This window comes from Oculina patagonica, chromosome 13 (assembly GCF_052425735.1).
Source record: "Oculina patagonica isolate OP01 chromosome 13, crgOcupat, whole genome shotgun sequence".
Classification (NCBI taxonomy): Eukaryota; Metazoa; Cnidaria; class Anthozoa; order Scleractinia; family Oculinidae; genus Oculina; species Oculina patagonica.
This window is the reverse complement of record NC_135770.1, coordinates 1342807-1367851: the sequence shown is the minus strand read 5'-3', so window position 1 is coordinate 1367851 and position 25045 is coordinate 1342807. Positions and strand designations below refer to the sequence as shown.

Below are 25045 nucleotides of genomic sequence, written 5' to 3'. Positions count from 1 at the left end.
GAAAGGAAAGTGGGAGGACTGGGTAGGTTGACGGTAATCCGTGCCTTTGTCTGTCTGTCCGTCTGCCTGTTTATCAGTTCTTTTAATCGTTGAGTAGTCAATTCGTTCGTCAAGATAGATACAATTGTATAACTGATCAAGCTAGCAGCCAGCTATCTACAAACGACGTATTGGTTATACAACTGTGAATCCTATAATATGGAGTTTGTTTTTTTCTAGGTTCGCTCAGCCTACTTTGATCGTGTCAATCTTTCTGCTAATGGATTTTACAGGTGAGAGAACACAAAATTCTTTTCTGCTGATCTGTTTTTGCTGTTTGTACCGTTGTGTTCAGTTATCAGGAGTCGTTTGCATTCCGACTCACCGTTCAATGTGAAGGCTTTCTGGTTGGTTATTGGTAGTGTTCAGGCTTTGTTATCGGAAAACCGATTGGTGCTAATCCAGGGTTTGATGGTTTTAGTTCTCGTGTTTGAATGCTTTTGGTACGGCTTATGAGTATCCGGCCAGTATCAAGACTGGTTGAAACGAGAAAATTTAACGGAAAGCAGATGCTTATGCACCTTTGAAACTTAGGGAAAAAGAACGGAATTTTGGGTTCGCAACTGTAAGGTTATATTACTGATATCAATATCTATGGATTAAATTGCGCAAACAGGGATTTTGCATTGACTGTTGGTGACCGATGATTTCTTTATTGGATGAGACGTTTTACACGTGCTTCCCAACTTCCGTTGTTAAATATGTTTTAGGATTTTATGTTCTTATAATGCGACTTTGAACATGAAAATAAAATCTCTTTTGCCATGAAATCGCCAGTTTCAGAAAGTTTCAAAAAGTGGTTTCACGTTCTTTTCAGGACACCTGATTTAGGATATGACTGGAAGACGAACACCGGCAGAGTGTTTAACTATTTTTGTTTTGGTGCTGCCTGCTCTGAAGTGGAAGTTGACTGCCTCACAGGAGATCATCAGGTACATAGTAGCCGAAGCTAACTAAGGAAGCCATGCTGCGCTATAAACGCGTTTACACGAGCAATTTTTATGTGACAAATATATTTGATCGTATATATGACACAACAATTATTTGTCAGCAGTTCAAAGTTAAGCGCGCAAAGTTAAGTTCAAAGTTAAGCGCGCCATTAGAGATACGCAGAGAGATACGCGCGCACAGTGCCCAGTAGGAGATTGGGGACCACATATGCTGACGCAATATTTGCCACATTTTATGTGACGAGTCGTCTACACAAGCAATTTTCATATGTGACAATTTTTATTTGTCACATCAAAGGTAGCACGTCAGCTTTATTGACAAATATTTTTGACATATAAAAATTGGCCATTTTTCTCATAAACACGAGTAAATAAAAGTTGTCACATAACAATTGCTCGTGTAAACGAGCCTTAAGTCACAGCGTTGTCACGTCATCTCATTTTAAGAGTTACGTCACCTAAAGGCCACAATATTGCCATACCATTGGGAATGGTCTGTGACATTGTCACGCCATCTTAAAAAGTCAGTTGTGTGACTCTTACAAACGAGGCCGGCCTTGTCATAAATTTTTTCATCTCCAGCCATGTTCACAGATCTATATCTTTCAGTCACTTGGTACTTCTCCAGGTTATAATTATTAGGCTCGTGATTTTTCAACATTTGTCCAATAGGTTCTTCGCACAGATATTGTGATGGATGTTGGTACCAGCCTCAACCCAGCTATCGACATTGGACAGGTCAGTACAACCTTTCTATTTAGCGAAACAACTGCTTCTGTCATTTTAAATGCCAGACCGGTCTTACTTACGTAGTTGGAGGAACAAGCATCAGTTGATGTCGAATTCCGATCCCCGAGCAGGACTGAAACCGCAGTTTTCCAGTCGAAGTTGCTAAGCAACTGATCGTGTCGTGATGATTCAGAGTACTCTCTAGTGCTCGTGCTGTTTTCTGATTGGATCATAAAAATTGGAAACTTAACGAGTGCTTTGAAGAGGCTGGACGGTCACGAAAACTATATGGTCTTCTGCCAGTTGGAATCTTTTTTTTGATTCTTGCTCTTGGGAGAGGCAGGTCTATTACTTGCAATTCAGTTTATTTTCCTGACGCTTAGTTAAATCCATTCTTGATTTCATTTATGCTAATCTGCGGTCTTTCAGGTCGAAGGTGGTTTTGTACAAGGACTGGGTTTGTTCACTCTGGAAGAGGTTCGTTACTCACAGACTGGCTCTCCGTGGACGATGGGGCCTGGGGCGTACAAGATTCCCGGATTTGCAGACATACCAGTGGAATTTTACGTTCATCTTCTACGAAGTGCACCAAACGAAAAAGCAGTTTACTCTTCAAAAGTAAGTTCAAACAAAACGAGTAAATCTTAAGTGCTTCGCATCCTAAAACCAAGCCTTAGGGTTTGGCTGCTTTCTTGTTTTTTGATGGACTGCTTGCAGTCCACCCTTTTCCTTAGGGTCCGACGAGCATTTACTTTGGGAACGCTAAAATGGCAGTTTGGGCGTGTAGGGGCTCGTTCACGCCGCACCCTTTGTCTCGTCTCAAACCCTCGCCCCGTTCTCGTTTCGTCCTTTCGTGATTTCGAGAGAGAAACAAACTGCAAGCAGTTATTTTTACAATGAGTTATTGGTGAAAGTCATACAATCGTCTGTTTTTTTGTCTATTTACTGCCAGTTGTAAAGGTTGCTTCATACACGACGCAAACGTTTGAAATACGGTTACGCAAATGTAACGCTTGCATCTGATCATGAAATTAAATCTGTGAACTGGAGAAACTTACTTAACCAGCGTTTTGGCTTTTTGTAGAGTGTTCTCGATTAACTGGTCTTGTTTACACGATAGTTGAGACTGAGAACAATCAATAAATGCCGAGTAGGTTGAATTCAGTTTTCAATTTTGTCATCACTGATTGTTTTACGTTGATTTTCAGGCTGTAGGAGAACCTCCTTTATTCCTGGCCTCATCTGCGTTTTACGCCATCAAAGATGCCGTCATGGCTGCAAGGTAAATTTGTGTGACTTGTGGCAGTAAACTGATGACTGTTGTGTGACTTGTGGAAGTCATTAAATGACTATTTGTCACTTGTTGTAATCATAAAATGACTACCACGTTACTTGCAGTGCTATGTAGCCTGACTATTGTGTGACTTGTGGCAGGCATTAGATGACTATTGCTTGACTTGTGAGAAATGCCTGTAGCGTGACTATTGTGTGACTTCTGACAGTCATTAAATGACGATTGTGTGACTTGTGGTGGTGACCAGACAATTAGGTGTTTGCTGTACCTGACCTGAATCGCATAATTTTGCTGTTTGCTTTCCTTCAACACGAGTTTTTCAACATTGACGAGGCACTTACCTTCATATGTTTCTAACTTTCAAGCCTTTTTATCAATATTTTTTTTTAATCCACAGACGTGAATCAGGTGTGGAAGGGATCTTTAGACTGGACAGTCCTGCTACCAGTGAGCGCATAAGAATGGCTTGTGTTGACCAGTTTACCAAACAGGTAAGAGATACAAGACTTCCATCTTACGCATTTGTGATAGTAGTCCTTAGACTACAAGCAGTCCCTATTTTTTCGCAGAGTCCGTCGAGCTTGAAGCGAAATTATTTTTCGAAGAGTTCGTCGAGCTTATAGCGAAAAAAATACGCGCGGGTGGAGGAGGGGCCCCGCCTCCTCCCCCCACGCGTAATTTTTTTCGCTATAAGCTCGACGAACTCTTCGAAAAATAATTTCGCTTCAAGCTCGACGGACTCTGCGAAAAAATAGGGACTGCTCGTAGTCTAAGTAGTCTTTCCAAAGTATCCTACATGCGTCTATAGTCTCTGCTTTGTTTACGTTTAAAGCAGTTATACTCTGCTCAGTATTAGCGACGCCAGAAAAAAGTTAAAAAAGGGCATCTTACTTAATTTTATGTGGGTATTCTATTTTTGCAACTTTGCTGCTTAATTTGGGCATTCGTTCGGTCATGTAGCACTCTCGTAAGGTTTCCCATGAATGGCTCGCTTCCCTTCGAGAAAACAATATACAGTCAACTCTCTCTTAATGGACACCTCTATAAGACGGACACCTCTTTAAGACGGACACCTGGTGTTGGTCCCGTCCCTGCCATTTTTCAGCCATTTCACTGTAACTAAACTCCCCATAAGACGGACACTTTCTAGGACGGACAGTTGGTGCCGGTCCCGACGCTGTCCGTTTTAGAGAGAGTTGACTGTAGAACAAACAACATAAACACTACCCCTAGCCCCAAACACAATAGCAGCTGCTACAGTAGAGGACCAGTAGAATTACAGGCTTATGAGAGCTGCTTGTTTTGCGTGTTAACTATAGTCTTCCTTGTCATTTATTATTTTTCTTATCTTTTTGTTTCTTCACAGTTCACACCTCTAGCAGACCCAACTGTGAAAGACTTCAACGTGTACCCATGAGGCACCGAGATCTTCTGATTCTTGATTTGTCGTTAGTTAAAACAACAAATGATACGAATTCATGGTATTAATGATTAATAATCGGCGATTTAGTGATAATTTTTGGAATGCCGCAATATGCAGCCTGGTTTCTTGGCGTCTAAAACTTCTATACTGTTTTTCTGCTCTCCCACCCACCCGACCCTATAACACACAATATAATACACGTGTCTTTTAGTCGCTTCACTCTTTTCCAGTTTCATACTCGGTATTTGCCAGAAACAAGGCTGAAGTATAATCTTAACTAAAAATACTCGCAGAGAGTATTTATGGTTTAGCTGAAGCGGAAAATATTTAATAATGGTCTACTTTCGTAATTCCAATTTTTCTCGTATAGTTTTTGCGGGGAAAGATGAAAGCGGGCAAAATTTAACATTTCATGTGTGTATTGCATATTTCAATACGTATAAATGATAAACAATATTACAGTGGTGCACAAAATGGACGGTATTTTTAATGGTTTCTGGGCTACAAAATGATGTTAAGCAACATTTTATTTCAAATTAAATGTTTTCTTCTGAATTGATGTATTTGTATCACAAAACTATATTTACTTATTGGTATTGGTATAGTATATCTTATTTTCTTAATATATACTCAAACAAACTCAGAAGGGTTGTTATATTTTATTTTGATAAAATGGTGGTTGGTAACCATCAAAATCTTAATTTTCTTAGCAATATTAATATACGTAGGACATGAATGTTATAAGAATACAACCACTGATTACCAAGGTGAAATTGTCTTAAATCTCCCAACATAAAAGAATAATTTGCATGCGGACATCAGGGGAAAAATGTATTAACACGAATAGGGTTTTTTTAAAAATACTTTTCGTACGGTGTAATCACCGAGGTAGTTTTTTTATAGATTAAATTTTCCTAACAAGCACTTAAGGAATTGTAAGCTGACAACAAAGTCAACAAAGGAATAATTGTATGAAGATATCAAGGCTTAACAAGAAGTTCCCTAATAACGGGGCGTGGCCTGGTCATTCAACCCACCAACAAACTTACCAACTTACAAATCAACCAATCAACCAACCATTTCAACCAGACCAGGCATCCCGTTAACATAGTGAAACTTCTTGTTTAAATGTCTTATAATAACTAGGATATATGAATATTTACTTGGAATGTATCATCTTGTAATGGTAAATAATAACAATAACAACAAATTTCGCTTCATATGCACTTAAATATGTATGTAAATCGTTCCATAACTTGTGATGTAATAAATTTGACATACCTGTGTGTGAGGCTTTCTTCTGTACAGTCCGTGTCATGTCAACTGGCCCATACGGCCGGTGCCTAACTCTGGCATCTGTAGCACGAAGCAGCTGGAAGTATTTCTTTATGCCATTTCTCAATTTCAGACTAAAACGCCCCCTCGCTTGGGCATCGCGACGATTTCGTGAGAACCACACCCCCTCTCGGCCGTTTTGTGGCGTCTCACTTGAGTTCGAATGAAATCCACAAAACCATAGTTCATGCGAGCTTTTTTCAAGCTAATTTTATATTCGTCACTTTGGCAGAGTGTTGTGCGTGGGGGTTTAAGATCATTTTTCACGGGGCAGAAAAAGTGATTTCATCACAATCAGTGAGGCGGCATATATTTTCCTTGCGCGATCGAAAAACGAATATTTTTACAGTCCCCAGAGATTTCTTTCATTTATGTAGAATGCCCCTCGACCAAATGTTTGGAATCGAAGCTCAAAGGGGATTTTTCTCGCATGGTATGAAATGTCACAGGTAACCCAAGCTCTACACACGAATTTCAATAATTTTGTTGAGATACGAGCTCACTACTGTACGAGATTAACATACCTTATTCTCACTAAATTTCGTGAGTACTTAATTTCGCGAAAAATCAAGAGCCATATTTCGCGAGTACTTAATTTCGCGATTTTGAGAGAAAGGTACAGTTGGAGTGTATTAAATTTCGCGATTTTTATCTATTCTTCAATATGAAGCTTTGACCTCGAAACTGTAACAACATAATTAATATGAAAGTTATCGTAAAAACAGCAAACAAAACAATATACACATGACAAAACATAAGGTATTCACCAGTCTAAATCCCTAATAGGTTCATCTACGACTGCAAAAGCGAGATTTTGAGGAACTTGGCGGCAGAGAACAGTTCAAACAGTGCGACTGATATAGTGGGAGATAACTAATGGACAAAATTAAACAAAAAACTTCTAAACATGAAGCTCAGACATGTTAGAATAACTATGATAAAACACATCGAGTTTCATAATTTTTATATTATCAGTACGATATTAAATTTCGCGATTTTAAACTTTGCGTGTCCTATATTTCGCGAGTATTAAATTTCGCGTTTTTTCAAAATCGCGAAATTTAGTACTCGCGAAATTAAGTGAGAATAAGGTATCTCGGGTACTGTCAGAAATGCCTTAACAGTTGACATAGTGACAGAAGGTAACTATATACATCTCGTTGCACAAAAAAGTATTAAATTCGTCTGGAAAGTCTGGGAGACCTGTGGAAATAACGAATACCTGACCTGTGCGCGTGTTGCGGACCTACTTTCCTCGTTTCAGACCGAGTAGGACTTGTGCGAGAAGTACGTTTGACTTCGCGCGATTTGTGCTCAAATCTTAGTACTTTGAGGGAAACCCAGCCTCGTCCCCAGGCCATACCGCGCTATGCGAGTGAGCGGAGGAGGACTGGAACCGAGCGCGATAGCGCGAGGCCTGGCACAAAATGGCAAAAAAGTCCCAGTTTAGCGAGAAAAAGTCCCAGATATAGCTCGACGAAAATATACGTTTTTCTGCGAAGAAAAGAAAATATTTCTGGTTCATGAGGAAACTGCATCCCTTTTGAACATTTGTGGACTATTTTAGATGGCGGAGACGAACTGTAATGCCGTTTTTTTCCTGCCTTGCAGAATGGTATTGGTCGTATTTAATAGAGTTAAGAAAATTATTCTGTTATCATTGTTTTCGTTCACTACTCGTAGTGATACATGGGTCTACATGTATCTAGAAGTTCTTTGTGGTAAGCAAATTACGTTCGCCAGGTACTAGTAACTGTGTTAGTTTTATTTAAACCTGAAAGGCGTCGATCTCAATGTTTATAGAGCTAGGGTCGGTATTTTCGACCTTTGTTGTTTATAAATGTATGTGCGAAAACAAAGAAACAATTCAGCTTACTTGAGAGAAGAGGGCTAATCCCCCGATGCATGTATTAAAGCTTGTCATTGATTACCTGTAATTTTTTATTTAGCTTTTTAAAGAAAGAAAAAAAAATAATCTAACTCTCGTAAACCAAAACTTTATTTGATCTTGATGTAGCCTGTCTTTTTCTTGTATACTCTGGCTCATTTCATTAGCAGGAGATGTTAATCCAAATCCTGGGCCATGTTCAGGTTATATATAACAAGTATGCTTCAAACATTTTCGTCAATTCAATGAGCTGATTAAATAAAAATTACAGCTGGTCATGACTTATTGCAGATTCCAAGTGTGAATTGATAACATTTCCATTGTGTAGCACCACTAAATAGCCAACAGTTCTTGTCAGCCCAAAAGGTGTGGAAATTTATTTCAATTTCCCTCAGTTGCAGAGTTAGCATTTCAGCTGAAGTTTATATATTTTGCTGCCAATTTTCGTGTAGTTTTGACAAATTTACCTGCTGAGATGTTCAAAAAGAAACAGAAGTGCACTGCTTTCCCCTTTAGACAAGGTACATACTGCATCATTGTAGACATAGCTCGTTTAACAAAGTATGATTCTTCTGCTATTCTCTCTGACATTTACTTGCAAAGAAACACTTAAACACAATATATATATATACTGTGTTTATATGTTTATTTGCAAATAAATTAAAATATCAAAATATATAATGTTTAAATATTGTTTGCTTCCGCTCCAGAAAAGTTGGTTACTGGGGCTTTTGGACCAGCTTCTTTTTAATTTGTGAGCCCCATTCTGCATTTTTGACAGCCCAAAAATATTTGTATTTTCCTCACATGGGTACATTGGCTATTTTTCCCATTCCTTAAACTACCACCTTTTTAACTCCTACTTGCAGAGATATTAAACTGAGCTTGACTGACACACACACACGTAAACACAGTACAGTATACAAAAGTATTTACATTTATACCATGCCATAGAAAATACAGCCAATCAGAATACAGGAAAGCCGTTGTATATTCGACGGTATTCAACCCAACCTTCCCATTGTGCGCTGCGATCTTATTCTCGATGAAATTTAGTGAGCGTATTTTCTATGGCATGGTATAAAATAGTTACACAACACTTTCTCGTGGTATACTATGGAATATCCCACTTGTCACTTGTATTTTCTTCGTATACACACTCGCCTAAAGGCTCGTGTGTATACCGAGAAAATACAAGTGACTCGTGGGATATTCCATAGTATACCACTCGAAAGCGTTGCATAACTAGTATGTATTCAACTCTTGCAATATATACTAAAACTAGTAGTTATTGGAATTTAGGGGAGTGCATTTGGTAGGGTGGGGTGATTTGGGGAGGAGGCAGGGAAAGCTGGAGGCAGTGGAAAGTGTTATATTATGTTTTCATATTCTCTTGATATTTGAGGTCTGCCCATAGAAAATGTATGACATTGCCAGCTGATGAAACCTGATCTGCTTGTACCAACCCATCTTTCTAAAGCATAAGAGAAGAATAAAGCCTTTTGATTGCTTGTGCCAAGCTAAGTGGCTAAAGGTCTGTAATGAATCCAAATAGAGTACATTGTATATCTAGAAGATACTCTGGATAATGTTTGTATAGATTAGTAACAATAGTAACAATATAAATATAACATTAACTAACAGTAACAAACGACTTTTAAACTGAAATGAAGCCATTCTAAACATTTTGATACCAGTCCATTCGGAACAGTTTTTTGTTTCCTTACAATCATAATCTTGTCAATGCTTAGTGGCCGAAGGGAATTTGGTATGTTATAGAGTCTCACAAGTCTGAAGTTCACAAGATAGAAGTTGAATCTGTTAAGCAGCTGAGTTGACACATTACAACTAGGTATCGTCACCAACAGTAGGCGAATTGCAGCGTTTGTTTCCCAGAAAACAAACCACTACACAGCTTTCTAATTTTCTGATAAGTAGCTTTAGTCATATATTTCGCTACTGATACTTCGAATAAATAGTTACAACTACACTTACCTTGGATAAAACTGCGAAAAATATTCGAAAAAAGCGAAGGCAAAGGAACAAACAAAGCACACACGAAAGCACAGTTGAAAGTACTGATGGATATCAGCTTCGAGCCTTTTATCTTTTCACCGCTGTTGTTGTTGTGTTAGCGAGAAGCAAAAATACTCATCATACAACTTTCCACGAACGACCAGTATTCTATCTCCGTTCACCAAGACACCAACAGAGAAATCGATCGATAGAGACAGCTCCCATCGCCAGTTACAGTTAGTGGAACATATTCTTTAAGCTCTTTAGATGGTACAATTTGCTGCGCATAAAAATCGACATTTAATTTTTCTACCTTAAATAAAAATCTCCAATTACTTCACGAGTTTGCTGGCAGACATGGATGAAGGAATCCCAGCCTAATTCTGACGCGTTTTTAAGTTCTTCAAGAAGTTGACTGAAGTTCAATCGTTGGACAGGCTCCGCCATATTGGATTTGCCGTTTATTGCCAGGCGTCCTAGGCGAACTTCCCCGACAAGCTTGGCGGGTGACGTCACATCCAAATTCGCCGGGGACGACTGGGGACGAGGCTGAGGGAAACCATGTTACTATGGAATGGAATAGTTTCAACGTTCAAGACATTCTAGCCTTTTTTGCCCGGAGTTCAATTCTTAACCTGTATGTATATAGTTCCTTTGTCTTTTATCTATCCGCTTTTAAAAGCTCCGCTCGTTAGATTCGATCGAGGACGAACTAGATCATACTTATTTCTGTTCCTTGATCGATCTCTATTTCTTGTAGTAACTTTTCGCCTGAACTTTTATAAACATTTTTAGCCCTCAGTAATCTTAACTGAAGCTATTAGAACTAACCACAATTTGTAATCTATTCTTGTTTGGCTGACGAGTTTATTTGGGCAGGCTGTCCGCAGCAAAGGCTTTTCGCCAAAGTTCTGCGTTTGTTTATTTGCATAAGTCAAAGAAAGAGTCAATAATTTACGATGGGTGTTGCTGTGTTTAATATTTCAGTGACATAATAGCAAAATCGGCTATTTTTAGCATCCATACTCACCATTTTACAATTAGCAACGGTTGTTGTGTATCGTGAGTCATAATACCTGGAAGATTCATCTGCAAGCTAAAGTCCAGTTTAAATTTCCCGCTTCAGATCTAGTGACTAGAGGCGGCCATTTTGGATTTTGATCAAAATTGTTTTCTGCTTACAGCTTACAGTGTGGAATCTATCTGATCACTTAATTTACTTTAATTGCACGGGATGAGTTTGAGATAACGCATGTTGTGTTTCGTTTATAGTCTAAACAGATTTTCCTGCAATGCCGCCAAGCATACATGTACCTGTCAACTCTCCATTTTTTCCCGAGAGTCTCCAGGTTTTTTGTCAAATCTCCCAGTCTGATTTTCAGAGAGAATTCATAAATTGTCTTAAACGATATCCTTACAATGCAAATATTTCTTGACATCTCCAGATTATTGTACTAAGGGGGTTGGCGGGTATGCCGCCGAGGGTATTATGAAGGATATTACTGTGTTGCTGGCTGGCTGACAATATGCTGTCAGTATCCCTTGTAGGTTTGATTTCTGCCGCCCTCTTGAGTCTGGTCTTTGTTCCTCCCGAGAACAGTTTATTCAGGAAGAAGCCTGGGCTTATTCCTTAACAGCGACTGGTTATCGCGCCTATATCCCTTGTCTCTCTTGTACATACCTTGTTTGACTTGGTCTATGGTCTCCCAGTAATTTTTGTTGTACATATAATATTTAAAGGGCACGGTGCAAAAAGGTCAGCCGTGATTTTGGCTTGAAATGAACATTGCCAAAACAACTCCAAAATTTGTGTGCGGGTTTGTTGACACAAGTGAAACATTGTTACAGTAATGAATTTATTTTCCGCAGCTTTTGCTCTATTTCCGAGAAATAACTCATGCAAAAACTAGGTTTTTCCAGTAGGCATCTTTAGTACTTTCTTTGTTCAAACTGACAAAGGGAACAAAGAGACTTCTTAAAACGCCAACTTTAAAAACCGAGCTTTCTGCATATGTTATTCCTGTAAAACGGAGCAAACACCAGGGACAATAAATACAGTACAATGTTTTGCTTACATAAACAAACTCACATGCGAAATTTGGAGTCGTTGTGTCGATGTTCTTTTTCGACCAAAATCACTACCACTCTTTTTGCACCGAACCCTCCAATTGATGAAATTTAATGCAATAATTTGTACATACTGCATTTTTTAAAGTTCTTAGGAACTCGTCCAGTCATGTTATCAAACCAAACTGAGAATCAGTCTCATCATGAGACAGAAGCAGAGTATTCTGGTGTAGTAAACCTTTCAGGTGGGCATAACAATTATTATTATTTTTTAATCTTGATTAATTAAATTTAACCACTGCCTCGTGAATATGGAGGATGGGTGCCTGGGATACCCGGGAGGGCCTCCACTGAGGTCAGCCGGCCCTCCCCAGATAGAATAAAGCTGCCAAGGCTGGCAATCCCAACAAAACAGCCATGAGCCCCCACACACAGACACCCGTCACACTGATTAAATCAGTGTAAAAATGAATAACTAATAACAAGAAGCAGGTAAGGGAGGGAGGGAGAGAAAAAACTCGCAAAACATCCCTGAAAATCCTCCATGGAACAAAGACCTGACACCACGCTGTAATGTCCGAGAACGCAAAGCACTGAGCCTGACAAGAGCTAGTAACTGCTGACCACCAGGACAGCCGACCAAACACAATCGTTGTGGTTAACTTGTGTATATGTTGTGGTGCAATTTACTCTTTGGTAAAATTACGAGTTACAAATTATCCAGAGTTACACAAATGACAAATTACAGTAATTTCCCCTTTTTTTCAGAGTAGAAATTTATGTTTTGCACTCTTTCCTTTTAAACTGCAGGTCATCATTTAAAGAGAATAGAGTGTCCACCCAGAGGAATCTCACCTTATACTCTCCTTTTAAGCAATAATGAGATATCAAAGGTGGAGAATTTACAGTACTTTGTACACTTACAACAGGTAAGGAGCTAGTCAAAGGATTACGCTGCTTTTCTTGTTTTTTTATTTATTATTTTCTGCAGGTTAACTCTCTTAGAATGAGAAATGTGACTAACATAATTCATGACTGGTTAATTACTAGGCTAGTAAGCAAAAACTGTTCTTGAAATCACTCTGGTAATCTGGAGACAGGGACATTAACCCAGGGGGTACTCAGGTATATTTTGGGTGGGTATGTACCGCCCAGGTCTTCCAATTAGTACCCAAGATTTTGCATTCAAAATTATACTCCCATTCTAGATCTAGAATAGATCAATTTTTTAAACACCGTTTTGGCTGCTAATAATTTGAAACTTTCGTACGTTTGAAATATCATCCCCCTTTCTTCATATAGGTATCGTCTCTAAAATGGATACTCCATTCTATTACCCAGATTTCAATTTTTTTTTCGGTTTCAGCTTTCCCTGGCTGGCAACCACATTGTGGATATTAAAGGAATCAGCGCAGCATCAACTTTGAGAGTGCTGGATCTCAGTGACAATAGTATTGTCGCCATTGAAGGTACAGTACAGCTGGTCAACATCCTATTCTGTTTTATCATTCATCGTATCTATAACGAAATTCTCGATTTTGATTGGTTCTGCACGCGCCTATTTGTGGCGTAATCGGCACGAGATCACCTGGGTGTCCAATTACAAATATCCAATTTGAGCAACTTCAAATTGGATACCTGTAATTGGACACCTACGCCATTTGCGCATCAATCACGCGCATATAAATGGGTTCTTTCTTGCTGTTTTTCTACTGTTTGTACAACCAGTTGAATTAACCATTGACTTTTTCACACTAAAAAAGATTCTCAGACTTCCTAACCTCAAATTTTGTTATTGATAATATTAATTAGTAATTTCGTACAATTCAGAGAGTAATAATGCTCGTAATTTCAAATCATCCTTGCGCTGCACTCTCAGCTGATTTTGAAGTTACTCGCCCGATTACTCGCTGAATTGTACTCCACTCTGTCCAATTACTAATACGAACATAGTAAAATTGGGGTCGGCTACTGTTAGCAGTAGTTATGTTATAGGATTGCCGGCCTTTTGTTATGGTGTAAAGAGCTAATCATAAGTCATATTTTAGTCACATGACTGATCGACACCTTGATCAGCATGCAGCAGTCCTTGAAAGGTCATGCAAAGTTGATGCACGGTCACAATAGGAAGTCATGCATGACTAAGTGGTCACACCAGAGTTTCATTTTTTTGTATTCTTGGGCAAGACATTTTTCTTTTGAAACTACCTCTCAGACTCTTGGTCTAAGGCTCATCCTCGGTGTAAAAACCTGTGAGCAGTGATGTAAAACAAAGAACGAACAAGACAACAAAGAATCTCAAAACAATACAGAGTACTGAGAAAAACAAATAGTTCAAAAACAGAGGAAAATTATTGGTGTAAAGTGTTTACACCTACAGTCGGGGGAACAAGTGCCAGTTGATGGCGACATCACTTCTCCGAGAAGTGACTGAGCCCGCAGTTTTCGTTCCAGAAGTTGGTAAGCAACCTGACGTATTTGTACGCGTGATTGCTTTCGGAGTACTCGTGAGCGCTCTCGCTAGTTTTTGATTGGATGAAATAATTCGGAAATTCTTCGAGTGCTTCAACGAAGATTTGCCAAAACCTGCACTTATTCCCCTGACTGCCTAGGCAAACCCTGATATAAGGGCCTGGTCTAGCATCCCATCCAGAGAAGTTGAAACAGTATTTGTTTAGTTGTTAGTAGTAATAATAGTTTAGTAGACTCACATGTAGTACCATAGTTGTAGCGAATCATAGTGGGTTTTTGCACTTTCTTTTAAAGGTGTCAATTCACTGAGCAATTTGGAATGGTTAAACTTATCTGGAAACAGCATTGAGGTACACTTCCTCTGGAGCTAGTTTTAAGTTTATAAAAATTGTTGTTGATTTGTTAATAACTGCGAAATGTTTTTTTTTTCAATGTGCTGTTTAAAAAATATTCAATGTAACTTATAAGTACGGTAAAAATAAATACTTTGGGGTAGCAAACCTGGACTTTGGTATATGTACATTGTACTGTTTGTAATGGGGATAATGCATTTAAATGTTGATTGTTGAATTATGTTATTCTCATGTAGTGGAACTCTATTTTGTAGCAAATTGAAAATCTTGATAGAAATTACAACCTGTATCATCTGGATTTGTCAGACAATAGGTGAGTACATAGTTATATTTTGATATAATAAACATCAGTTAGTCTCACTAGCAATGGAGTCAGAGGTGGAGTTGTAAATAAATCAGAAGCACAGAGCATTAACCATCTGACTCACTAGTGAAAATAATATTATTTGAACTGAGAAAGTAGTAACAAAGTTAAGTGATTAGGCCTACAACTCTGCCACTAATGATCTAGTGAGAAAGTGGAGGACTTCTTGAAGTCACAAGTAGACAGGAATTACTCAGGTGGGGGGGGGGGAGAGGCGGCTGTGACCTAGCGCTGTAATTGGCCAGTTTGTTCTCCTGCTTCTGCTTGGGAGTCACTGATAATCATTCTAGTTTTCACTGGATCATAAATGATGGAGTCAAAAGTGGAATAACAAAAAATGGAGACGTTCTAAAATCAATCTTTGGAATCTGATTCTGTCAAGCTAATGACTAGGCTTAATTGACTTCGAATTTTTATTTTCACTAGGTTGTAAGTAGTAGATAAAATATGAGAGGGAGATCTGTATGGGCATTTACAATGGCAAGCCGATAGGCGAGCCATTGTAAATGGCCATACAGATCGGACGCGAATATTTTATTCTACTTGTGAAATGAAAACAATAAATTGAATGCAAAGTATTGTTATGCGATTCGGTAGAGATCTGTATCAAAAGTTAATGAATACTTATTAGCTGAGCAGGAGTTTATATCAAAAGTTAATTCTATTGTTGATTTGTATTGGGGTTTACAGTTGTGTACATCAGTGTGATCTGAACACTGTGCTGGGATTGGTTTGCACCCTCACTGAATAGTTAATGAATTTACAAGTGCTGTTACGACTCGGATTACAACTCCGACTCCATCACTAGTAGAAATCTACTTTTAGAAAGTGAGTTCCTTTTTTTTGGGTGGGGGGAGGATTCATACATTTCTCATGCTTGAATTCCAAAACTTACAGACAAGTACAGATTGCACAGTCAGTGTACTTATCAACCAAACTGAAATATCCATTTCATATGCTTTGAATAATGTGTCTTAAATTGTGTTTGTCTTTTAGTATTGCTGTTATCTCAGGCTTAAGAACTCTCAGGAAATTAAAGGTAAGTGTTTTCCATTGCATTTGGGGTTTGCTTTTCCGCTCACAACCTGTACATTTTGCTAGCTATGTATAAGCAATCCTGCTGCCAGTTACTCTGGAGAAGGCTGAGCACAGTGGCCTTATGGTCTGGATGTTGGACAGAATAATTCATACATTCCTTCCTTCATTTGTTCATTAGTCCGCCCATCCATTTATTTGTTCATTCATTCATTATTAACAAGGTTTTATTTCTCTGTGCACATGTTGCAGACTCTTTTGCTGCGCAGGAATCTAATATCTTCCCTGGCAGTCATCAAAGATCAAATATCAAACACAGTGTGCACCCTCTTTGACAAAAGTAGTTGACACATCGACTTTGCTCTCCCACTGCTGTTTTTATGGCAAATTTACCACTAGTTTTTAAATTTCATGACTATCCACTAAAATACCCCCTCCCCCATCCAATGTTGTAAAATTGTAGCAAAGGGCTCCTAGAAACAAACTACAACATTGATAGGGGGAAGGGGGGTTGGAAAAGTGAGGCAAAAGGATGAAATTAGTCCAAATAACAATAAAATAGGGCCTAAATTGATAATTTGTCAAGATGATTGTCCATTCATTTGTTCATTCATTGATTATTAACAAAGTTTTTATTTGTCTGTGCACATTTTGCAGACGCTCTTGCTGCATGGGAATCTAATATCTTCCCTGGCAGTCATCAAAGACCAAATATCAAACACAGTGTGCACCCTGTCACTGGCTGATAATGAGATATCAGACCTAAATGAGGTACAGTTTTGACAGTTGTTAGCCTGCAAACACAGATGCTGATCTGCATAGTGCTTCTGGTTCATTTATATTTAATTCATTACAATCAGAGATATACTTCCCAGGTCATTTAGTGTGTGTGATAAGAATGGAGTTTCAGGCTAGGATCTCACTCTAATCATTTCTGGGGCATGTTGCATGTGTGGGCCACCAGAAAGTATTGTAACATTTTCTTATTCTATACTGGCCTAATTGCTAGAGCATAAGACACTGGATCAAAGAGCCCAGGTGTCAGGGTGATTGTGTTGGGTTCTTGCATGGTGTTATTGAAAGGCACTGCAGTAAGCTGTGTAAGTGGGATTCAAGCTCGGGGGACTATTGAAAATACTTTTAAGGCCTGTTTGCTAACAGCACCTGATTAACCACCTACCATCTGGAATAAATGGCCTAACCTGGAATACAATTTTAGAACAAGTGACCTAAACTAGAATAAATGGCCTAGCTCAAGGGTAAGGGCATTCAACTGGTGTAAGGCCTCTTCATAGGACTGAGACCGGGCTGTCTTGTTTACCGGGACGAATTTTGTCATCTGTTCATATGGGAAATTTCAGGCCGATTGACTGGGATGAAATTCAAGAGACAAACCAAAATAATGACACGTAAAGTTGCATTGTTCACCACTATGGTAGCTTTATCGACACTTGCAACTTTATTATAAAGCACATTTGCATACTTCTAATGTGGAAACACATACATGCTGCAGGATGAAAAAACGTAATGACAGTCTATTGCTTTTGATTTTCACTGACATGCATCCCACGGATTCGTTGTCAAGCAAAAATCAATCCAACGTGTCTTTCCCTTTTTTAACTGCCCAGTTGCAAAAGCGAAGCTATTTTCTCAAAAAAAAAAAAGGTTCATCGTGGTAACCGGGCTAGAGTGTTCATATTATTATAGGAAAATTTTCATCCCAGTTGCCGAGCTCTCGGTTTCTACAACCCAAATCTCGGTAACCAGGCTGGCCTGCCTTCTCATATGAACACGTCAAACTTTATACAAACTTAAGGAAATAGGAGTGAGGTAAGATATTCGTAACTGGGCCAGCCCAGTCAACCAAGCTCATATGAAGAGGCCCTAATTATAAGAAGGTCATGGGTTTGATTCCAGTGAGGGTCTGACCGTCTCATGCTTGTGACAACAGAAAGTTACATCTTTCTCAGCACCTGATTACCGGTAATTATTTTGTTTTCTCAGGTGATGCACTTGTCTTCTCTGATCAATCTAGAGCAGCTGTCACTCATAAACAATCCTTGTGTCCTACCCAGTGGTGCATGGAGGCTGTATCTTTTATAGAATGCTGCTAGAATTCTTCAGTTGCACTCTCAGTTTTTCCCCTGCATGAACGGTGTTTGAGATTTGATTCCAAAATTTCATACTGATGATGTAACTCTGGGAACTGTGTTCTGTTTTGTAAAGTTTGTTGCGATCAGTATGGAATTCTATGGGATCAAATCTCAGACATCAGAGACATTGTCTTCTCAGGCTACTGCTGCTGATACTGTTAATTATTATACATTACTTTACAGAAATACATGTGTATTACCTTTGTGATTAGGTGGCAGCCCCTGCCATACAGCAGCCTTGCAAAGGTCTGTAAATTTGTTCAGTCAATAGCAAGGTTGCAAATGTACAGATTAATGTGTGTAAGTGTGCAGGCAGATGTGTCCTTGACTCTGCATCAGTGAGGTGAACTACAGACCATATCTTGTGTACTGCTGTGGTAACCTCAAAAATCTGGATGGACAATTGGTCAACAATCAAGAAAGGTTAGTTTGAGCCCCTGCCAGGGGGGATCCCTTGTCACTTGTCTAAATTTAAAATGTCCCTTGTCGCTTTTTTATCTTCTTTATTTTTTTTGTCGCTGTTGGTAGTAAAATGGAAGGAAACTGCTTGTCGTTGTTTGAATTTAAGTTTTCCCAAAAGGGTTGTTGTTTGTTGTGAGTTTATTTTATGTGCTGTTGCTCCTTTTTGGCCCATGTCGCTTGTCGGAATTTACCCTGGCAAAAATAATAGGTACATTGTAAGAAAAGGTATGCTTGTTGAAACTGTAGTGAAGTATGTCACTTTGTACTTGGTACACAATGATTATTAAATAATGATTCCATCAACATGTCAGTCAACGTGTTGGCTGACAATTGGTCACCAGTCGGTTGACATCCATCCCTCCCTACCTTTCTTCCTTCCTTCCTTCCTTCCTTCCTTCCTTCCTTCCTTCCTTCCTTCCTTCCTTCCTTCCTTCCTTCCTTCCTTCCTTCCTTCCTTCCTTCCTCCCTTCCTTCCTTCCTTCCTTCCTTCCTACCCTCCTTCCTTCCTTTGTTCTCCCTCCATCCTTTCCATCCATTTTTATTTATTGAATTATGTTTGTTGATGTAGAATGATTGCAAGACTGCTGGATCAGGCATTCAATCGGATCGGCCATCCCTCCCTAGGACAACATGTTCAGCTTGTGTCTATTTTACACCATATTTGTAGTGATACTACTCCTGTCACTCAGGTATGATTAACAGAAATGTTTTTTCATGGATGAATATTTTTACAAAAAATTACAGGGCTCTTGTTTGATCATTATTTATTTAGTAACAATTTCACAAAACATATTATTATTAGCATTCTACTGAGTGCATAGTTGGTTTAGATGAGTCTTGTCTGCACTGACTTGTGCCATTATTTTAATATTCAGTATTTATTGTGAATTATAACAACACTTTTTTATTACAGACAACCCAAGCAGACACTGGTGATGACCTCGGTAAGTGTGTCATTTATATTTATTGTTGTATCTGCTTTCACTTAAAAAAGTATTAGAAGGAGAAAAAGATATTTCATAGTAAACAGAATTGCATATTTTGGATATTGCAGACTGTAACAAATTGCTGGAATCAGAGAGCTTCTACATTCCAGTTCCCTCATCAGATGTGGACCAAAGAGAATCTGGTCAGTTCAATTTCTATAAGTTTTAATTGAATTAGATGCCTTAATATTGTAATTTTTGGGGGAACTTAATTTCATGAACATGGAACAGGCATATTTCACGAGACTAAATAATTTTCATGATTTGGCCAAAAACTACATATGGTCTTTAAAGAAAAATCGTGAAATTAAGTCCCGCGAAAGTATGTAACAATAAGGTACATTACGTTAAAATTCAATTTAGGCCCCCCTGAAGGGCACATTAAATTTCGGTAGCTAGAGGAAACATGCTTATTAATCAAAGTCTCTTCGAGATATCGACGTTTTTGCATGAAGTATGAGTCGAAGGTTTATCCTGTGCATTGTTCTTCGAACTTATCATTACAGTTTCTTTGTAGTTTAATTTAACAATTTCCTATCTTCGTGGAGGAAATGCAGCCATATAATTTTGTCAAAAATGGCTCGTTCGCGCCGGGTATTTATACACATATTCCTTAACATTACACAAATAAACAGTGCAAATTTCAGCGAGATCTGACAATTCTATACTTTAAAACTGCAAGGACCTTTCGAGGCAGTCGATTACGGAAATGAAACAGCAAAATATGCGTTCGACGCTTTGTTTTTGCGACGCTATATTTGAATTGTTATAGGTAGACCGCCGTTCAATGTGTTCAAGGCCGTATCGTTACGATTGCTCCATGAAAAAGCACGAAAAACAATACGGATATTTCCGACTACTGTCGGAGAAAACATTGCGTAAACAAATCGTTACACTCAAGCTGCGTTTTGTCTAGGCTCGGCGAGGGTCGGATATCAAGACCCAGGATTAAACAAAAGCCACATATACAGTGAATGCTTTCGAATTATATTTGAAGATGAAATACGAAAGAATTTTGCTGTCTTTGACTGAAATTCCACTCGAACTGCGTAGATACGATCGCATGTTGTAAAGCCGATTCATGCAACATTGCTCTCAACGCGATGTAAGTGCTAGTGATTATTTATTCGTGTTTTAGTTACGCAATCCACTGTTTGTGCGACGCTTTTTATAGATCGCCTTTCAGACACACGTGCGTTGAGATAAGAAAGCTGACATGTCACTTTTAAAATTGTTATATAACGTTTGTAAATGTGACAAGTCACGTTTTTTCCACGAAATCGCAAGTGATCACCCACAGCGGAAAGTAATCCCTTGAGAAATTAAAACAGTCCCTTGAGAAATTAAAAAAGTCCCTTGAGAGTTTACAAATATGTGGTTCCAAATTTTGTCTACTAACCCCTATTCTACCATTTTAGCTTGTAAACAAGCAAAAACGTCGAAAAAACAGGGACCTTATTCTAAATACTAACCTTGGCAAATCCTGAAGTGCCCAACTGCAAACCGGGAACATAGTAAAACCTCCTCTAATAAATTTAAATTCAATGTAAACTAACAGATGCAGTGTATTGGATGGTAATCTTGAGCATACTGTAACGTGCACTTATCAAAAATAATAATTAATATGCAGTGTGTATTGCCTAAATTGAGAGGTTACTCATTGAAAAGAGGGTGTTATTTAGCAATTCTTTGCCGTATTACATGGTACTTGGATATGTGATACTCTGATCTATTTTCTGATTAACTCTGAAAGGAAATTTGCTAGTTGTACAACTTTTTTCTATCCTAATGGGAGCTACATATACATGTAGAGTTTTGTCCATACTTCAGTGATTTAACAATGGATAGCTTTTCCTGATAAAGCTTTTTAAGTGCTTGATTAACACAATCTTTTTTCTATTCTTCAAGATGATGCTATAATGACAGAAGAAGAAGCTATCCGTCTGTTTAGTTTGGCAGCTACCATAATTCAAGCTCATGTTCGTGGTTATTTAGTGAGAAAAAAGTTTGACTTCTGTCAGTACCGACGAAGGAATTATGCCGCAGCCTGCATCCAGGCAGTTTGGTAAAAAAACTATTGATTGATTTCAATTTGAATATTTTGAACCTCCTTTCTTTAGACTCACCTACCTCATTTCCTTCCTTCACCTCTGCCTTCCTCCATCTGTTTCTCTCAACCTCATTTTCTTACTCCCTTACTCTCTTTCCAGGGTCATGGAAAACCTGGAAAGTCATGGAATTTTAGAATTTTATTTTCCAGGCCTGGGAAGTCACGGAATTTAAGTTTGGATCATGGAAAATCATGGAAAGTGGTATTGATTGTACAAACCAAATCAGACAGGTTATTTTTTGTGAAGAAAAGGGTAAAAGCGTACCCGAAATAAAGATAATTTTTGAAAATTTCCAATTTTTTACGAATAGGTCACGGGAAACTTTGAAAAGTCATGGAAAAGGTCATGAAAAGTCATGGCATTTCGAAAGCTCAAAAAAGGACGAACCCTGTCTTTCTCTCTTCTTCCCTCCCTCCTAGTGCCCTTCCTCCTTCTACTTCTCTTTGCCTTGTTCCCTCACTTACTCAATCTCAAAACATCTCTTCCTTTCTCTGATTCTCTTTTGCTTCCTCCCTCCCTTCCCTCCTTCCTGCCTGCCTGCCTGCAACAATTAATTTGTCATGATTAATTAAAGTTACATGTATTATTTTTTTTCTAGGAAGGGATACTGTGCACGAACAAGAGACATCAAAGTTGTCAACATTAGGAATGAATTAAGAGTCCGAAGACTTATTTCCCTAATAAACAATTTATACAACACGCTAGAAAGGTAAACATTTGTAACTTACTTTGTAAGTTGATTGTAAACGTTAGTAGTTAGGGACGCAAACGAGGTATTCTTCAATTGAATGAAGTATTGAATTATTTCTTTGCCTTTACTGTAGAGAACGCGAGGTTGCTGTCAAGAGCAGAGAACAGTTGAAAACAGCTGTAAAATATCTTTGGTATCAGGTATGAAATAGTAAGAACATTATTTTTGTGTGCTTGTCTGCACACAAGAACATGCGACCACGGACAAACATAAACATCTGCGCTGCTGTGATCAGATCAAACACATACAAGGTTTAAACAATCTACCGAACATTTTTATTAATAACAACCCACCTTCTACTGCAACGAACAAAGAATATCTCGCCGAAATCGTGCGTGTTAACACAAAGATGATAGACAGCGATGACAATTTATTGTACAAAGAAGCTTACCATATCAAGCATTCAGCACCATCTTTGAACAATGATTTAAAAGCTAGCAGGGAACTATGCTTATTCTCTTGACATTAACGTCTTTGTTTTGTATTTTCATGTGCATGTTTTAAATGCTAATGTACCATCTTTCAGTATTTAAATCCTAGCTACTTGTTTGTCACCTTAGTTTAAATGATATTGAATTATATCGAAATATAACAATTAAGTTTACTAACATTTCCTTGCATTTGTGGTCTAAATCATTGACACAATGCATTTACTCGGTATTTCATTCATCCTTTATCTCCTAAAAATTAATTATCAGCGGGTAATGGTTTTAGGCTCTACTCACCTGAATGGTTTTCAGGGAGGTCTTACAACAACAAAAATCACGGTACCAGACCTTTAAACCGTTTCTAACTATTGCGCATGTGCTCCTATTAGATTACAGAACAGAAAAGATTGAATCAAATTCAGCTTCACAAAGAACAAGTCAAGGCGGCAATTAAAATTCAAGCTTGGTGGTGAGTATAAAAACACAATAAGTGATTACTGTTTTGCTACACATGTATCTGGTACAGTAAAAACCCGCGAGTAAGAACCTATTGTTTTTCAGGTTAGCCTAAACAGGTTCTTCCAAAAAGGGTTATTAACATAAATTTAGGCTAATTTGGTTCTCAATAGGTTCTTAATTTCTGAAGAACACATTTTAATGTTCGTATAGAGATTATAGTGGTATTCAGCCTTTTTCTTTTATAAAATTTGCATACCACAAAGTGTTTACGTAAAACTGAAGCACTAATCATATCATATTTTCCCAAAAGTTAACATTTTTAATCAATTTTAGAAATTAAGAACCTGTTTCCAAATTTTAGGCTAAACAGGTTCTTATTAAAATGGTATCTAATTTGAAAATTTTAGCCTAACAGGTTCTCAAATGTTAGGTTCTTACTCGCGGGTTTTTACTGTACTTTCGAATCTGTGTTGTAGACGTAGTGGTTATCTTTGGATCAGAGAAACAGGGATGTGCAAATGAATTGTTCCTTTGAGCTGTACTGCGGTTTGTATGTTTGTTTGCCTTAGTAAAAGTTTGCAGGAACAGTATAGGTATCAAATTCAGCTGTAAGTCTTTTTGAAGTTTGTTTTTTAATGTTGTTTCCTTCGATTTCAGGAGGGGGTGTATGTGCAAAAAGGTAAGGGTTCTTAAACTTTGTGATTGTGATACAAGTTTGCTGTGAAGTGCAGAACATTTGGTCCTTGTTCTTTGAGCCGCCATGTTGTACTTACGTGGAGTAGCCGGCTGAAAGGTTAAGCTCGCTAGATATATGGAAACGTTACTTTACAGGAAAATGACAATGATTTTGCCATTTAATGCTGTTACCAAATTTGTCTGTAGAATTATTGAAATTACACAAACGTGAAGTTTGTGTCGGTCTAAGTGGGCCATACCGCCGGCGCTTATCCCGGTTACTGTGGTATAAAGCGACAAAATGAATCAGTGCAAACAATCAGAAAATAACGAGCACTTCTCTTTCTTCATTGTTTCAGGCGTTTCCACGCAAGAATTTAAACAGAGATAAAGTTACCATGCTCTTTTCCTTGTGTCGCAAGCTACAGATGCAGGTTTGTGAAGTGTGGTAGTTCTAAGGTCGGTTTGTGTGTTTGTTTGTTTAGTTGCTGATTGTTTGTTTCTTGGGGACTTGTTTTCCGTAGCTTTCTGGTATATAATTATAAGAGATTTGTTCTTTTCTCTTCCATAGTTGGATGTTGTCACGTCACAGATAAATGAAATAACAAAAGGTACGCCATGTATTTTGAGTATCAATTCAAGTCGTTTGATGATGCCATGTCTAAGTGCAAATAATGAGGTGCTTATGTTAGAACATTTTTATCTGTGCCGTGATTGTAGTCAGAACATTAGTTTTTTAAAAAAATGCGAGAACACGTTTTAAAGTTGACACTTGCCTTGGAACACATTTATCACAGTAAAATCCTCCCCCGAATCACTGGATGGATTTGTGTCCTGTGGTGCTGAATTCAACTCCATCACGCCCTGGAAATAGCCAACTGGTCAGATTCAGTCCTGCCGATTGGGTGTTTTAACAAGTGTTTACAATATTTGCTTGTTTATTTACATTTTAGCAGAAAAGTTCCAAATACTCTGACAATTAAATAAAGTGATTTATTGTATGAAACTAAATAAGTAGCTGATTTAACCACTTATTTGTTAATCTATCAATTCCA

The 25045-nt window shown here is 38.2% G+C and overlaps 3 protein-coding genes across 5 annotated transcripts in view; 2 read left to right on the top strand and 1 right to left on the bottom strand.

Annotated features, from left to right (window-relative positions):
• LOC144636747 (xanthine dehydrogenase/oxidase-like) overlaps positions 1 to 25045 on the bottom strand; it is an 89432-nt gene that overhangs the window by 28902 nt on the left and 35485 nt on the right. The window lies entirely within an intron of this gene.
• LOC144636791 (xanthine dehydrogenase/oxidase-like) lies at positions 7 to 5721 on the top strand. The gene is made up of 8 exons (XM_078495992.1): positions 7 to 22; positions 220 to 272; positions 857 to 971; positions 1662 to 1727; positions 2148 to 2336; positions 2927 to 3000; positions 3410 to 3503; positions 4379 to 5721. Exons 4-8 carry the CDS (start codon positions 1683 to 1685, stop codon positions 4427 to 4429), a joined length of 453 nt encoding a protein of 150 aa, XP_078352118.1. The 5' UTR covers positions 7 to 22; positions 220 to 272; positions 857 to 971; positions 1662 to 1682; the 3' UTR covers positions 4430 to 5721.
• LOC144635371 (uncharacterized) lies at positions 9784 to 24864 on the top strand. The gene is made up of 21 exons (XM_078494479.1): positions 9784 to 10311; positions 11890 to 11986; positions 12552 to 12670; positions 13108 to 13210; positions 14508 to 14563; positions 14821 to 14879; positions 15927 to 15969; positions 16623 to 16736; positions 17970 to 18055; positions 18458 to 18541; positions 19149 to 19269; positions 19494 to 19524; positions 19635 to 19709; positions 21475 to 21631; positions 22276 to 22386; positions 22502 to 22568; positions 23246 to 23325; positions 23973 to 23994; positions 24350 to 24424; positions 24562 to 24601; positions 24788 to 24864. The coding sequence occupies exons 2-21, from the start codon at positions 11911 to 11913 to the stop codon at positions 24862 to 24864; spliced, it is 1596 nt and encodes a 531-aa protein (XP_078350605.1). The 5' UTR covers positions 9784 to 10311; positions 11890 to 11910.